The sequence below is a fragment of the Manduca sexta genome, chromosome 14, assembly GCF_014839805.1.
Source record: "Manduca sexta isolate Smith_Timp_Sample1 chromosome 14, JHU_Msex_v1.0, whole genome shotgun sequence".
Classification (NCBI taxonomy): Eukaryota; Metazoa; Arthropoda; class Insecta; order Lepidoptera; family Sphingidae; genus Manduca; species Manduca sexta.
Genome location: NC_051128.1, coordinates 11969712 through 11984563, shown reverse-complemented (window position 1 = coordinate 11984563; position 14852 = coordinate 11969712). Strand labels below are relative to the sequence as shown.

General features: G+C 36.4%; 3 protein-coding genes across 3 annotated transcripts in view; 2 read left to right on the top strand and 1 right to left on the bottom strand.

Annotated features, from left to right (window-relative positions):
• The window catches only part of LOC115446554 (mucin-5AC), a 114127-nt gene extending 105945 nt beyond the window's left edge, over positions 1-8182 (top strand). The window contains exons 21-25 of the mRNA XM_030173251.1: positions 4607-4810; positions 5168-5410; positions 5939-7150; positions 7392-7667; positions 7952-8182. Of these exons, the coding sequence (XP_030029111.1) occupies positions 4607-4810; positions 5168-5410; positions 5939-7150; positions 7392-7667; positions 7952-8145 (2129 nt within the window). The 3' untranslated portion in view covers positions 8146-8182. The remainder of the gene's footprint in view (positions 1-4606; positions 4811-5167; positions 5411-5938; positions 7151-7391; positions 7668-7951) is intronic.
• A 1976-nt stretch (positions 8183-10158) lies between these two features.
• On the bottom strand, positions 10159-13202 carry LOC115446555 (probable RNA 3'-terminal phosphate cyclase-like protein). The gene is made up of 6 exons (XM_030173252.2): positions 12813-13202; positions 12396-12581; positions 11869-12038; positions 11300-11434; positions 10705-10875; positions 10159-10372 (listed from the first exon to the last, which is right to left on the bottom strand). The coding sequence occupies exons 1-6, from the start codon at positions 13102-13104 to the stop codon at positions 10178-10180; spliced, it is 1149 nt and encodes a 382-aa protein (XP_030029112.1). The 5' UTR covers positions 13105-13202; the 3' UTR covers positions 10159-10177.
• A 241-nt stretch (positions 13203-13443) lies between these two features.
• Positions 13444-14299, top strand: LOC115446553 (exosome complex component RRP40). The gene has a single exon (XM_030173248.2). The coding sequence runs from the start codon at positions 13565-13567 to the stop codon at positions 14273-14275; it is 711 nt and encodes a 236-aa protein (XP_030029108.1). The 5' UTR covers positions 13444-13564; the 3' UTR covers positions 14276-14299.
• Positions 14300-14852: the final 553 nt, after the last annotated feature.

Genomic DNA, 14852 nt, shown 5'->3' with positions numbered 1-14852 from the left:
CACCCACGTAGACAGATCTTTTTCCAGTTGATGATTTGTGTTTTTTTAAACAACTGAATGACGAGACAAGTAAACTCGCTTGGTCCACGACTGGTCAGGATTGCTCTATAGAGCCATTCCCGTATTTGCTCTCATCTACCTCATCCGATCGAGATGAGTGAAAGCAGTCGGTCAAGTGCGGCGGACTGCGACGACTCGACGCGCAAATCATACTTTCATAGTTACACAACCATGATTTATGCACCATCGATGGAGGCTGCTAAAAATTATGTGAAAGTTTGAGTAGAGCATTCTTTTTTTTTTAAATAGCAATTTTATTAAAGTCTATGCTTGTATTTGGAGGCATTCATATTATTCGGAAAATAAGCAGTGACTAATAATTAAAACATAAATGCAAATTATAATGCTAACCATTATTTTTTTTTACATACATATTATAGTTAATCTAATGAGAAAAAAAACAGTATCCTGTAAAATCTAAGTGTATAACGCATGACTTAATTGCGAGAAGAAAAACTCGCCATCAAGACTATAATTTATGGAGAGCAAAGTCGTGTAATTTGATTCCGATGTAACGGGTTCGCGAGTGCAAATAATTAATCGAAAGTTAATCTAACACGCGGTCTCCATATCTTAATGACAATGTTTGAACAGTTTACTGGTGATAGGCTCTCATACGTGAGAGTCCGCCTGGGTAAGTATCACCACAATGTCTATTTCTGCCGCCAAGCAGCAGTGTGTAGTCACTGTTGTGTTCCGGTTTGAAGGAAATTGTAGCCAGTGTAACTACTGGACAATAAGACTTAACATCTCTCAGGATGTGTGCGCAGTGGAATACCTAACAATACTTTGTAATTCAAGGTGTTGGATAGTGTTTGTACTGTTTGTCGGTGGTATTGCATGCCACCAGGCGAACGGCAAGCTCGTTTCGTCATTCAAAGATGCAAAAACAACCTTTTGGTGGTTATCTTTGTTTAATGATTTCTTATGTTTACGCGAATGTTAGGCATCAAAATAAAACTAGTTTTCAGATTTATCGCGGTTTTTTTATATTTTAACTTTGTCTGGACGTTTCAAAAGCTTTGCATTTCGTGGTAACGAGGGGTATTGAGATGTGGGCCACCCGAAAAGTTAACGTTACAATATCTACCTGCCCCATCAAGGATGATAAATTAAGACATGAAGGATTATTATATTGATGCAGTCCGGATATTCGAAATGACGTTCGATAGACATATCTACAATCAAACTGACTTGTGCTCTTGCGAAATAATGTGAAGGGACATTTAGGGTTATTCATCCATTGAGCATTGCTAAAGCCAAAATGCGTGCGTGCCCTAATTAGGTTCAGGCATTAAGTACCTAGATATATGATATCCGAATGTTCCATACTGCTATTGTCTAACCAGAAGCCATCTGCTATGTAAATATAATCAAAGGTTTTAATAACTTAAAGAAGCGAACTGAAATCAGATCACCAGGATTTTCCCGCGAAAAAAAAATCTTATAATTTTTTTTATATAACAGTTTGGCAAAGTGAGCTCGAATATGTCACTGTGGCGGGTTACAATATGTGTACGGAGCTCTGGCTATCCGGGCAGATGAATATCCTACCACCAGCAATATGAAGAGCATTACGCTGATGCTGATTTTTTTTTACTGACAATTCTTTCAGCTTATTTAATTATAGCAACAATGCTTCATTGTAATAAAGACCTTAAACTAACAAGCGTAGATCTAATATACATTCTCTCTAGCCAATGCACCAAACCCATATCAAATACTATCGTCGACAAAACGCCTCAATAAAGACAGCAGGATGTCACCAGTCACAGATTGCAAAATCTCCGAACAATCTGTGGGAAACTCTCCCTGAGTCGATGTTCTCACGCTCTGGTTGTACTCATGGCGTTTCACACTGTTTGCTCATAAAATGACGCTCTTAACTCGATTAGAATATTATAATTATGTTATAAGTGGATTAGGTCGCGTGGATTTCAATTTCGAGAATGCTTCATGTTTTTATTTGTCTTATTAGGTATTACTTAGCTTTCAAAGGTGAAAAAAAAGTTTAAAAAGAAAACACATTTTTAGTAAAGATAATTGTAAATATGAATAGGTGCCTACTCTATGTTTTTTTTTATATTGTAAATGTGACAAAGACAGGTCGCTTGCTAAAAACACTACCTGAAATTTTAATTACAAAGCTTTTACACGAGGCGTTGAACGGATTCAAATATATCGAGTGTCATAATGGCTAGCTACTTCACTGACAAGGTCTTTTCAATCAAAATAGTGCTTGATCCCATCTAAATCGGTTCGGTAATCTTTGCGAAAATCGCGGACATACATAAATACGGATCGAAAACAGATTCTCCTTTTTTAAAGTCGGTTAATAAGTAATCGCGTTAGAAATGCGTAAAGTTCACATGAAATATTCCAATAACAATGCAACATTTTAGCACACCGATACAGTGAAATCGACAATAAAAATTAGACTAATTGAACGATTACGGTGCATATGTGCAACATGACATTGCTCTACTCTGTCGACACCCGACTGTCGCAATGTTGTCAATTGTAGTTTCCGCGTTTCAACTTATATTAATGTGTAGGGCTTTCGCAAACTTTTTGACTTGCATGAGGTTTGGACACGGCTGTGGCAGGTCCTGACGTGTTTGATCCGCGCGGGTTTGTAACATCAAGATGGCTTTCTATATGAGCATACAAAAAAATACTTGATCCTTTCATTTCAGATATTGGTGTGCACTTTTAACGCGTGTTGTGACGATATGACTTAGTTTAAGCAAGCACGTCTGCGAAACCTGATGAAACCCAAAACCTTGCAAACCATACCCACACGTTCTTACTAGCGCAAAAAGGCGACCTTAATAAAGAACATATATTTTTAAGATGACTCAAAGGAACCTTTATAGGATCAAATAGTTGCCCGTCTGTCTATCAAAACCCTATTTCTCAGGAACACGTAGAGTCTTGTCCATTAGTTTAGGAAACCAGCGTCATGCTGCAGCCTGATCGAATTTACCAGCTAAGTTTTTTGCTCTGTCACGGTCATTATACATGTACTTATAACACACGCACATACGTTAATGATACATTGTACACGGCGACTTCATTAGGTCCGGACGGTCGTTACACGCTCCATGCGCGTCGACAATGCACCGATGTTATCTGCGTGTATGGATCCTCTAAATCATATCCTCTTGCGTTATTGCGAGAATAACTCGCTATAAACAGTAACAATACGCAAATAAGCATTGCATTGTTATGCATTGTGCTTGAGGTTACGTCAGATTTTAAAATATATCATGTAGTTTAGGAATTCGTGTGTTTAATTCCTTTTTAAAAGTAATACAATGTTTTATGAACACTACTGCGTAGCGGTAGAGACTAAGATAAAAAGTTTTACCTACCGAAAAGGACTTTTATTTTATACGTGCAAGATGACCTACACCTGATAGTAAGTGGAGTGCGGTCCAATAGAATGTCGACTGAAGAGATATGATTACTTCTAGGTTGTCGATATACAAAGGCTGATCCCGGAACGCGACACACTTACGTGAGCAATGACGGCGGGTTTCAACTGCTTGTCTACGGGTTTCGCTATCCGAGTGGATATAAAATATATCCTATCACCAGCTAATAAAGTTAATGGAGAAATTAAAAGTCTTTTATGGATTTCTTTGCGCTCCTTTTTGAGCCAGTGAGCATTTATTAGGCATTGTTAGACTTTCATACATGTCTAAAGTACATAATATTAGATTTTTTATAGTGTAACGTGTATTACCGTAAAAATCGCCACGTGACCTATTGACTGTATCATCATCATCAGCCTGATGCAGTCCACATGGACGTAGGCCTCTCCCAAGGTAGGCCACAGAACCCGGTCTGCTGCTTTATTAATCCAGTCGCTACCAAACAGCTCATTGTTCAAGCTTCTTCTTCTGCTCAAGACTCATCTTCTCAGTCTTGGAGAACATAGCATGAGACGCCCTCTAGCCAAATAGCGAGACGACCTACAAGACGGTCGACGGCGACGGAATGACTATACATGAGTTAATTTGAAATACTTCGACATGAATAAACAATACAAATCTGTATGTAAATATTACTGGCAAGCTCAATGCCAAGGCTGTACTGACCGGCTGCCGTAGTCAACGCCTTTTATTAAAACGAGTTTATTGCGTAGGTACTTGAAGCACTAGAGACCCAGGAAGTGGATATTTTATTCTTACTGTGAACGATGGCTCTTTTTCTTGTTTTTAACTCGCATATTAACTATGACAGGATAAGATAGTAAACAGACGAAGTAAAACTTACTAATAAAAAAGTTCAAATTGTCAATATATGTAATAATTATAAATATACGAGCTTTTGCTCGCGACTTCGCCCGCGTGCAAGAGTTTTCCGGGATATTTTTCTTTCGAATTACTTGATATGTATCGTTATATTATGACCAAGTTTTGACCTGAATATAAGCATAGATACTAACATTATTATTTTTTACAGATATTCATCTGAATAACAATATGCTAAAAATACGTAGTTTATGATAATGTATTTTAAAACCTTATTATTGTTATAGGAAGTACAACACCTCTGACGCCATCTAGCGTGTCGACGTCAGGAACGACTCGTAAGCCATTCCGCATCGCTGCCCGTCGTCGACCATCGAGCACTACCGTCACCACCACAACCACCACCACTACCACAACTACTCCACAACCCACGACTGTCGCCGACGATCCTGTCGAAATCGAAGAGTCCTTACAAGATATTGGAGACACAGGTAGGGCATTAGAAAAGAGAAAGAAAATTTTTGTTTGAACTCATCATTAAAAAAATATATTATATTTTATTTAGTGATATGGAACTAAGAATACCTCATAGACAGTAGTTCTATATCCACGATAGCAGGCTTATATATTATCATGCTCTTAAGAATATATTTATGACTAATAGATGTATTAAAAAAAAACTTTCAACGTTACCCAGTCACTTATTTGCACGATCTCCAAACTCTGTTGTCTCTCCAATAGTAGTATTAGTCTCTCCTCATCTAGGGCTTCCTATTCCACATCGCATATTATACGCTATTACTACGCCAGAAGGCCAATAAAACAAAATAAACAAATTAAAATTACAGACGCCATCGAAGACCCAAGTCTCGAACCTCGCGAACCAAAGATATCAAACAAGATCCAAAGACGACCGCTGGTGACCCTCAAGGACGAGTCCAAAGACCAAAACCCGTCCGCCACCAACGAAGAAGAAAGCAAGAGGCAGAGCAAGAAGTACAGTTCCAGTTTCAAGCAGAACCAACTTGACGACATCCTCAAGTCGAGGACACGGCAAGAGACCACCACCGAGTTTAAGACGACTATTGAGGGTAAGAGATTTGCAGGGATTTAGTAAAAGCCCGTTTTATAAAGCTAAATCCATTCTGCAATTGAAAAATTGTATTGCCCGGACCTTATATTGGAGTGACATAAGTGTAGATGGAAGAAAGTATAAGGAATAGTGTAAAGCATTTTGAGAAAAGAAAAGATAATAGAACACATTATATGTAAAAAAAAAAAATCGGCTTAAAGGGAGAGTTAATTCATAATTTGTTCATAAAGTCTTACTGGGATTGTACTAAGAATTGTCACCTAACCTTTGACACTAAGAACATGAAACTGCTTCACGGAATGTCTGCTTTTGTTATTTATCTTCGTTTCGGGTAACTGAACTTAACGTACCAAGTATGTCTAAGCATGTAATCAGGAGTTCAATGAATGGTCTTACTTAATTACTTTCTATATTTAAATTTGTTTTTCTAGTACATAAATTCTGTATTTGTATGTGACTCATATTAAAACTTTGATATAATTGCACACTTATAATCTAATTTATAAACACTGCCTACTTCTCACAGATATCAGCGCTGAAACTGCCTTAGCTATTGCCACACACCAACTCCTGACAGCACCTGTTCCAATCTCGCAAAACTTCGACGATATAGATCCTTCAAAGACCAAAACCACGCAGTCATACAAATACACAAGTCCGCAGCTCAACGAGTTCACGGATGAAAAGACACCGATCTACGAGAAATATCCAAGCACACAGACTTACAGAGATACAGCGGCTAATGATTACGCTCAGACCACTAGCGGAGTGTTTAGCACACAGTTTGATACCCCTAAGCTATCGCCGACCACCTTAGAGGTCACCGACCCAACAACTCCACTTACCTACCGCACGATAGATACTAGTCAACGAGGTTACTCGACTCTGTCAACTATTCCTGAAACTCCAGAAATAACTTCAACCTATGATGTCCCAAAAACAACCACAGTTAGTCAATCCACGAGGTATTCACGGCCGACGGGATTCTCGACGGTAACAACTGAATATGACTCATCGAGGATATCTACATTCTTTGATACTGCTAGTCCTACTGCTACAAATACTTTCGCCACAAACCCAAGGCCATATTACTCAACGTTGACAACTGAATATGAAACTCCTACAATCACTTCCACTTACGACGCACCAAGATCCACGAATACATTCACAACGAAGGACTCCAGGGAACTTACTTACTCGACAGGCACCACCGACTTTAACACTCGTGAATCTTCAACAGATTTTGAAGTGCCGAGGACGATAGCAACCAGGAGGAGGCCAACAACTTTACCTACGAATCCTACGGAGACGGTTTCTGCAGAAATAACTACATCTAACATCAATGTTCCAAGGTCAAGATATACTAGCACGCAAAGATCCAACACAATTACTCAAGAGTACTTCGAGACGACTCGCGGCACGTTTGCCGATACTCCTACAGAATACAGGTCTAGAATTTCTTCGACATTCACTACTCCTGATCCAACTACTACAGTTGTAACTAAAAGATCTAGGCAAAGACTTTCATCGCCAAACGTCATCAATACTGGTTACACAGGAGTGTCTGAGAGAGTCAGGTCTTCAACTCCTCGATATGTAGCGTCAACGGAGAGGTTCCTGACCGACCCTGTTGAGGAGACCAGCTTTTCCACAGCAGGGTACTCAGTGTCCAGTCAAGAGCCCTCGTATTTCACGAGGGAATACTTGTTGGAATCGCCTGTAACCAAAACTTACGATGGTGAGTATGACAACTATTATATTCAGTATATTTTATTTTTTTATTTCTCAGTACCACCAAACTAATTCTACCTAATGATAAAACATAGACAAATTTTCTTTTTACCTACCTATAAGTTACTTCATGTCGTTTTTTCAGTATTAGAATAATACGTGCGGTAAAAGGCACCACAAACTGATGAAATAATTATCGAAACGATGCCTGTTACTAATCTTTAAAACTTTTAAATATATTCTTTCAGACGAATATCAATATTTATCACCAAAGACGACGCCACAGCCCCGGCAACGCAAGATCTTCAGAAAGAAGATTCAGCGACGTATCTCCAGCACCATTCCTCCCACCACCACGACCACTACCACCGAGGCCCCGAAGACCACCAAACCGATCAAGAAGGTTACCAGGCCGCCAGTGAAGACTTACAAACCTATAGTTAATTATGACTACTATGACGATAGTGAAGAGAAGTTGGTAGAGAAATACGTTGCGGGAACCAAAGTGGTGCTCCATGATGAAGGTAAGGTCCTTGATGAAATGGTGTTATTTTTATCAACGTAGAATTTACGACTGAGGTTTTTTATAGCAAAGATCGAGTCTTTCACATAAATCCTATGTAATCTGATTATCACACTTTACTTCAAACTTTAACAATATTCTATAGGTCATGAGCGAATGATTTATATGGAATTCTTTGTTGATATACTATAGGTAGCTCTTTATTTCTGTTTTATTTAACATCGTACACACTTAATAGATTTATATTTTGGTTTCTAATTGAAATATTCCATTATCTATTTTCAGATACAATCGAATGTCTCGATGTAGGTAACTTCCCCCACCCGACATCGTGCAAGAAGTTCATATCCTGCGCGCGCATGGAGAGCGGCTCCCTGATCGGGTGGGAATACATCTGTCCCAAAGGTCTCAGCTTCGATCCCGTCGGAGGCATTTGCAACTGGTCCGCCGGACTAGGATGCGATGAGAAAGATGTATAAAAGGTGCTGTTGTAAAAACTACTGAAAGATAGGAAAATTTATGCATTGGTATCACTGGTTTATATGTTTAAGTAAATCAGGAAACGTATTTTGAAATATCCTTTTAATTAGAAAAAAATCTTATGCGTCTCTGTTTTTCGACATATGTTCAAGAACCTTCATGAAGATGTTAAAATCGATAAAAAATATTTCAAAATATAGGTACCAATGATTTATAAATAATCGAAATCACTATAAAATTTATTAAATAATTTCACTTATCGTTTGCACGTTAAATTTTAGATTTGTGATACTTACATCAAGTTTGATTTTTACGCGCAACCAAATGCGAAATTCCTAGAGATTTTATACTTCCAAATCATTTTTATATCTCAGTACATACTTATAGTCTATTTTTATAGGAATACGATTTATAATATTATATATAAATATGCTGTATTTATTGCAATAACAATCAAATATATTGTAATATTAAAAGTGATATATATCTTGTATCGTTTGACTGAAAAAGATATTTAAAATATTTTAAGTACTTAAAAGTGTGGTTACTGAATGGTTGATTACATTTTATTAATCTCCTTAAATTTAGCAATTCAATTAGCTGGCCCTTCCTGTTATGTCTCAGTGAATATATAAATATTAAATTGGTACATTTAATTCAATATTATTTTCTTTATGCTATTCATTCCTTTTAAACATGAAGCTACGAAGTATAATATTATTTATGTACTTTGTAATTACTTAATTTTCGCTCACTCATTTGTCTCTTTGTGACGTGTATACATAATAATAATTTGTTTGTTATGACAGCTTTCTGTGTTGCTTTTGATTTTTTTTTGCATAAAATCTATTTTTTTTTATAATTGATAAGTTTGTAATCAACCTCGCCAGTATAACATTTTTTAACTAATAAAATTATTCTAAGTCAAAATATTTTGTTACTATGATATTTTTTTATGTAAAATGTACGAACACTGCCAATTTTATACTCTTTAGAATATCTTTTATATAATTAGCGGAATGGCGTTATAGCAAAATTATGTGACAATTACGGAATGTGCCTTAACTATTATATTATCGTAGTCGTAAGGATTGTGACTTTATTATTAAGAAATAAAACGTAAAATATAAAGTTTAATTTTTATTTCTTATCCATGTTTCATCCCTTTTTCCAAAATATATAGGCAACGAAACTATTTTCTTTCATCCATAAACTGGCTATTAAATAATTATCAACTTTACCCTGAGTCTCAAGACTGTTACGAAAGCATTTCTTTTTTTATTGCTAACACTGATGTTACCAACAATATTAGAGAAGGTATGTACGAATTTAAAGGTGGTACTAATTGAAATTTAGTAAAATTAACTACCAAAGTAGGATAAAAAAAGTCAGGTCGGACATATCACCGCTTGCGAAAACGCAAGTCGCAATTCTTTACTGAGAGCAGAATTAATATTTGACACAAATTAAATATTTCGCATGCCCCCAACACAAGTTGACCTCAGAGAAGTAATAATTGTAAATTATTATGAGTCCCCTGGTATTTTCTACTAGTACTTTTACGAACTTGCGGTTATGCTCATTATATAATAATTATTTTTTTACGTTTTTTTATAAATCTTTTCTATTAGTATAAAATTACTAATTAATTTCTTATACAACCCGTATTGATATAGATTATATATTTGTATATATAGGTATATAGATACCTATATATAAAAATGAATCCCTATTTCCCTTGGTCACGCCAGCACGCATGAACGGCTGGACCTATTTGACTATTTTTTTTATTGTGTTTGTTATTGTCAGGAGAAGGTTCTTATGAAAGAAAAATTTCAATAAATTGCGCGGAAAATTAAAAAATTTAACGAAAATATTAATTTTATATAACTGTCAATTGTTTGAAATAACTGTCAGCGATTGACAGAATGTGCGCTGCAAATTCATAGTTAAGACGGGACAACGTGTGTCGGGTCAGCTATTTATATTCTCAGGCAATTAATACAACGAAAATCGGTAAAAACGATTTGTTTATAATGTCCGTTTACTAATGTTAACATATCCTATGCCCACGCACGTCATTTTGATTTTCTGCGCGGCTTGCACCTGCTCGTCATCGGAGTCTTCGTCCTCCTCCTGTCTTTGGACCTCTAGCTTAAACATAACCCCAAAAAACTCCTTGAGATGCTGCAGGAACGTTATTGTGTAGTCTGAGAGGGGACCAATCTGGAATAAATGGGAGTTCATTTTAAAATTTGCTCTCTATCTTTTTCCTTGGTTTGATATACCTAGACAGTCTTTTTACTGAAGTGAGCAAGATTCCCATTAAGGAGCAAATCCATTATAACCTCTTTTGTGTTTAATAAATAAATAAATTAGATGGAAATTCTTTAAATGACTTCCAGGTCATATCCAGGCACCATGAGATTTTCCATTTTTCCTATTTTTTCCAAAGGTCTCGATCTCATATTACCATTTGCAGATACTATTTTTTTCTGAAATATACATTAAAGGCCACGCCTAGCCCACGCGGAATAGAATAAAGTAACACATCTCACAATGCATTCGCTGACGTCCTTCTGCCCGAGCGCCATCCAGAGCGCCAGCAACCACTGGAAGGCGGAGTCAACGGCGCCACCACGGTACACCTCGTCTAGCAGCCGCTGTGCACACTCGCGCCCCAGGTCTTCAGGCAGTGTGATCTCGCCTTTACCTCCGTCTACTGATTTCTGTATTACGCGAATTAAGTTCACATTTCATAAATTTTTTAAAGAAAAAAAAACAGCTTATAATATCTTTAATACTACTAAAATTAATCCACAACCTTTTTCTATTCAGTAGCATTCCATAATTAAGTGATGACGAACCACAATGCTTTTTAACTTGTAAATGGTGTACTTTATAAGAACTTGAAAGTGCATGTGTGTTGATTAAAAATCATAAACTCTCATCCCTTTTCTTCGGCGCCAACTTACTATTCACTTACTATTTCAGTAGCATCACTAATTTCTGTTTACAGGCAATGCACCATTACATCACAAAGCTATTATTTTAAAGATTTTCTTCTATTAAAAAGACATATGTTTTTGTATGTTGCATGCAAAAGCATACTATAATCCTCTAGAATCTAGATAGAGATTAAAATATACTCACAGCTTCAGCGCAGTAAAAAGTTTTGTCATTTGTCTCTGCAACAAGGCTGATGCCGAAGCCAGGACTTTTGCCGGCGTTGGAGCCGCGGCACTGGTCCGTGTTTATGTACACGTCGGGCAGAAACTTAAGCATCACCTGCAAAAAAAATCATAGTAAAGAAAAACATACCAATACATATTTTTTAAACAGTGTAAAACAGGTTCTAGTTAGAAATTTATAATTATTTTGTTCATTTAAGCAGAGTAATGATTGCATGTTCTTTTGTATTCGTTATTTATGGAAAACAGCTATAAAGGTCAAAATTAAATGATCAGTAATTCATAAAATTTCCATTAAAATCGTAAGGGCTGTCTATTTTTGATTAATATTATATTTATGCAATCTTATAATAGACCTTGCAGTAGGACAGCAGAATATAATTGTAAAGCAAGTTCTTATTTGATATTTTGATGCATATTTTACTGTTGGTAGCAGGACCAATAGGGACAGTTGCTTGGCCATTGATTTCATATTACCATATTGAACTAAGAAAAGCTATTGAAAAAGCAATAAAAAAAAATTTGAGTTACCCCTTTGGCAGACTCAACAACTCTATTTGCCATTGTGGGTGATACACGGAGAGCATACACCACTCCTCTTATTCTCTTCACCAGCCCCCATTTAGTCCACTGCAACGGCCTCAGGTGGCGACGGACTGGGCATTTGAACACTACTTCACCCCCACCAAGCGGTGGAGCACCTGTAGTTAAGTAAAGAAAAAGATTGTTTATCCTTAGGGTTCAATTTCTGTTTTTTTTTCAACCAATACATGTAACTAATTACAAGTTTATCATCGAACAAGCATCTTACTTAACTCGTCATTTAGTAATAAACAAGGCTATTATTCAGATTTTTTTTATTTTTATATTATGTATTGACATCAAGTGAGTTTTTTATATTGATATACTATAATACTGTTTTAGTTTTATTTCATAAAGTTTCACCCACATCACTCCACTACTGCAAGAAGTAATTCAGTTATAAGTATTAAGTATAATATGGATTATTAAAAATAAATTTATTCATGCTGAGTATGAAAATTCAACAAGTTACTTACCTCTTCTAACAACTTTAAGTTCCAATCCATCATCAACCAATATAAACTTTAATAATATGGGAAGTGCTGCAGATTTGATCTTGTCCACTGATACATCCAAGTCGCTGTGAGTGACACCTTGCAACACTGCATTGAGAGGCTCCTTGCAGAACGGACCAAGGGCAAGTAACACTTCAAGATAATAACCTGAAAAATTAACCGTTAATAATGTTTATATATTTGGAATTTATAAAACATTCCGTTGTTGTAGATTTAATAAGACATAAGTAGTGCATAAATATCTATGAAAACATGGGAAATAATAGTTGAGAAGGTTATTTTGATAATATTGTTTTTTTTCTGTATTTAAGCATAATTTAAACCTTTATCATATACTTTTTTAAATAAAGGAGACAGAATTTCAATAATTCCACGTACCTATGCCTCTCTGTGGACAGCAACTATGGTTCACTTGACCGCCTATCAAGATTCCCGGCTGGTAGTACACGGATGTGCCCGTCTCGCTAAGCTCCACCCTCGTGCCGTTGGTCACTTTATCCAGAAGCCTTATAAGGTTCACTTCATACTCCCTCAATCCGGGGTCATCATGTGTGCTCCTTATTTCCTCTATTTTGATAGCACGGCCACTTAACGTGGATAGAAGCAGTCTTTGTCGGAAGAAGTTACTACCTTTGTATATAAGGACGTCATTTTCCACTACTGCTGGCATTTTGGAGATTAAATAAGAAAATTATGAGCTCAATCTTTTCGTAAACATTTCAAAATAAACACGTGTGCGTAACATTTGACAGGATACGCCGCCAAACGTCAAAGTATTTTTTAAATTTTGATCAGGGTATTCCTTTAAAGGCTATTCGGTTTATGGTAAAAGGACTACGATACATATAAATCTTACAGTTCTAGTACATATTACTTTTAGAATACCTGAGTTATATTTTCTTTAATATTATGAAATAAAAAGATAAACAATTCATAACAAAGATAATATACTTATTTTATGTCAATAACTTCCTTCGTAATGTTTGGAACAAATAAAAAAGTTCAAATGTCAATTCTAATTGACAGTTAAAAAAAATCGCTTGAAAACAATGTGTTTTTGTGTGAATCGTGATTCAAAATACTGAGGTTATCCATTGAAGCTCATATTAAATATAGATAAATGATACATAATGAATGTAGCAATCGACGACGTAGTCTTACCAGGCGACCACTGTGAAGAAATCGCCACAGCTGGTGAAAAATCAAAAGTTATCCTGGGACCTGGCCTCCGAAAAGAAATAGACGGTGTATTTATTACTAAAGCAGGTGTTTTAAGAAAACGGGCACCTAATACCTTTTGGGTAGATAGTTATCAGAAGCGGTACGTACCCGCAAGAGGAGAAAATGTTATTGGAATAGTAACACAGAAAGCTGGAGACATATTTCGTGTGGAGGTCGGCGGGAGCTGCAGCGCTTCCCTCTCATACCTTTCCTTCGAAGGGGCTACGAAGAAAAACAGACCTTCGGTGAAAATCGGCGATGTCATTTACGCCAAAATGTTAAACGCAAGCAAAGATATGGAGCCAGAACTCGTTTGCGTGGACTCACACGGGAAGAAGGGTCGCTTGGGTGTCCTGGAAGATGGCTTCGTGTTCAAATGTTCCCTAAACTTGATCCGGAAGATATTGAATCCTAATTGTCCATTACTGGGGTCATTGAAGAATGAATGGCCATTTGAACTAGCTGCTGGTATGAATGGCAGAATTTGGATCAAAGCCAAAACCATGAGAGAAACAGTGGCAGTAGGGAATGCTATACTAGGATCAGAGTACTTGAGCAATGAGGAGATTAAAAGCATGTGCACTAACATTGCTAGTATTTTAGCGGGACATATATCATGATAATAAAATAATTTAATTTTTAAATGCCTTTTTATTTGCTTTCAAACCAAGGACATACAACTATATAGTTAGATATAGAGCGGACATCAGATCCAAATTTTTGCACCACTAGTTATTACCAATTGGTAATAAGTCACTGTCGTATTTGAAATGTCCCCAACATGAGATGTCACAGCATCCTTGGATAATTATACAAAACTAATATATTTACAGAAAAATGCTCCTGATATTCATCTGAAAACATGCAAATGAAAAAATATGAAGTACATACATTTTACATTGATGTTTTGGTTTAACTATAGTCGAATGTCCGCTCTATATAATCTTGAACTCTGTTTCAAACTAATTTTTCTGTGGAATGCTACTGTTCTGGTTTGGGTGGTAGTGAATTGCATACATTGTACACATAGGTACAGTTGTCCTAGTTCATTCTCTAAGTCACATAATGGACTCGGCTGATGTGGAATAGGACAGGAATAATGTGTTTTGGTACACAAAATTTCACAATACTTTTCCATGAGATTTGTATTGCTGAGGCATGTTGAAAGAACTATTTTATCCTTTACAATTATGAATT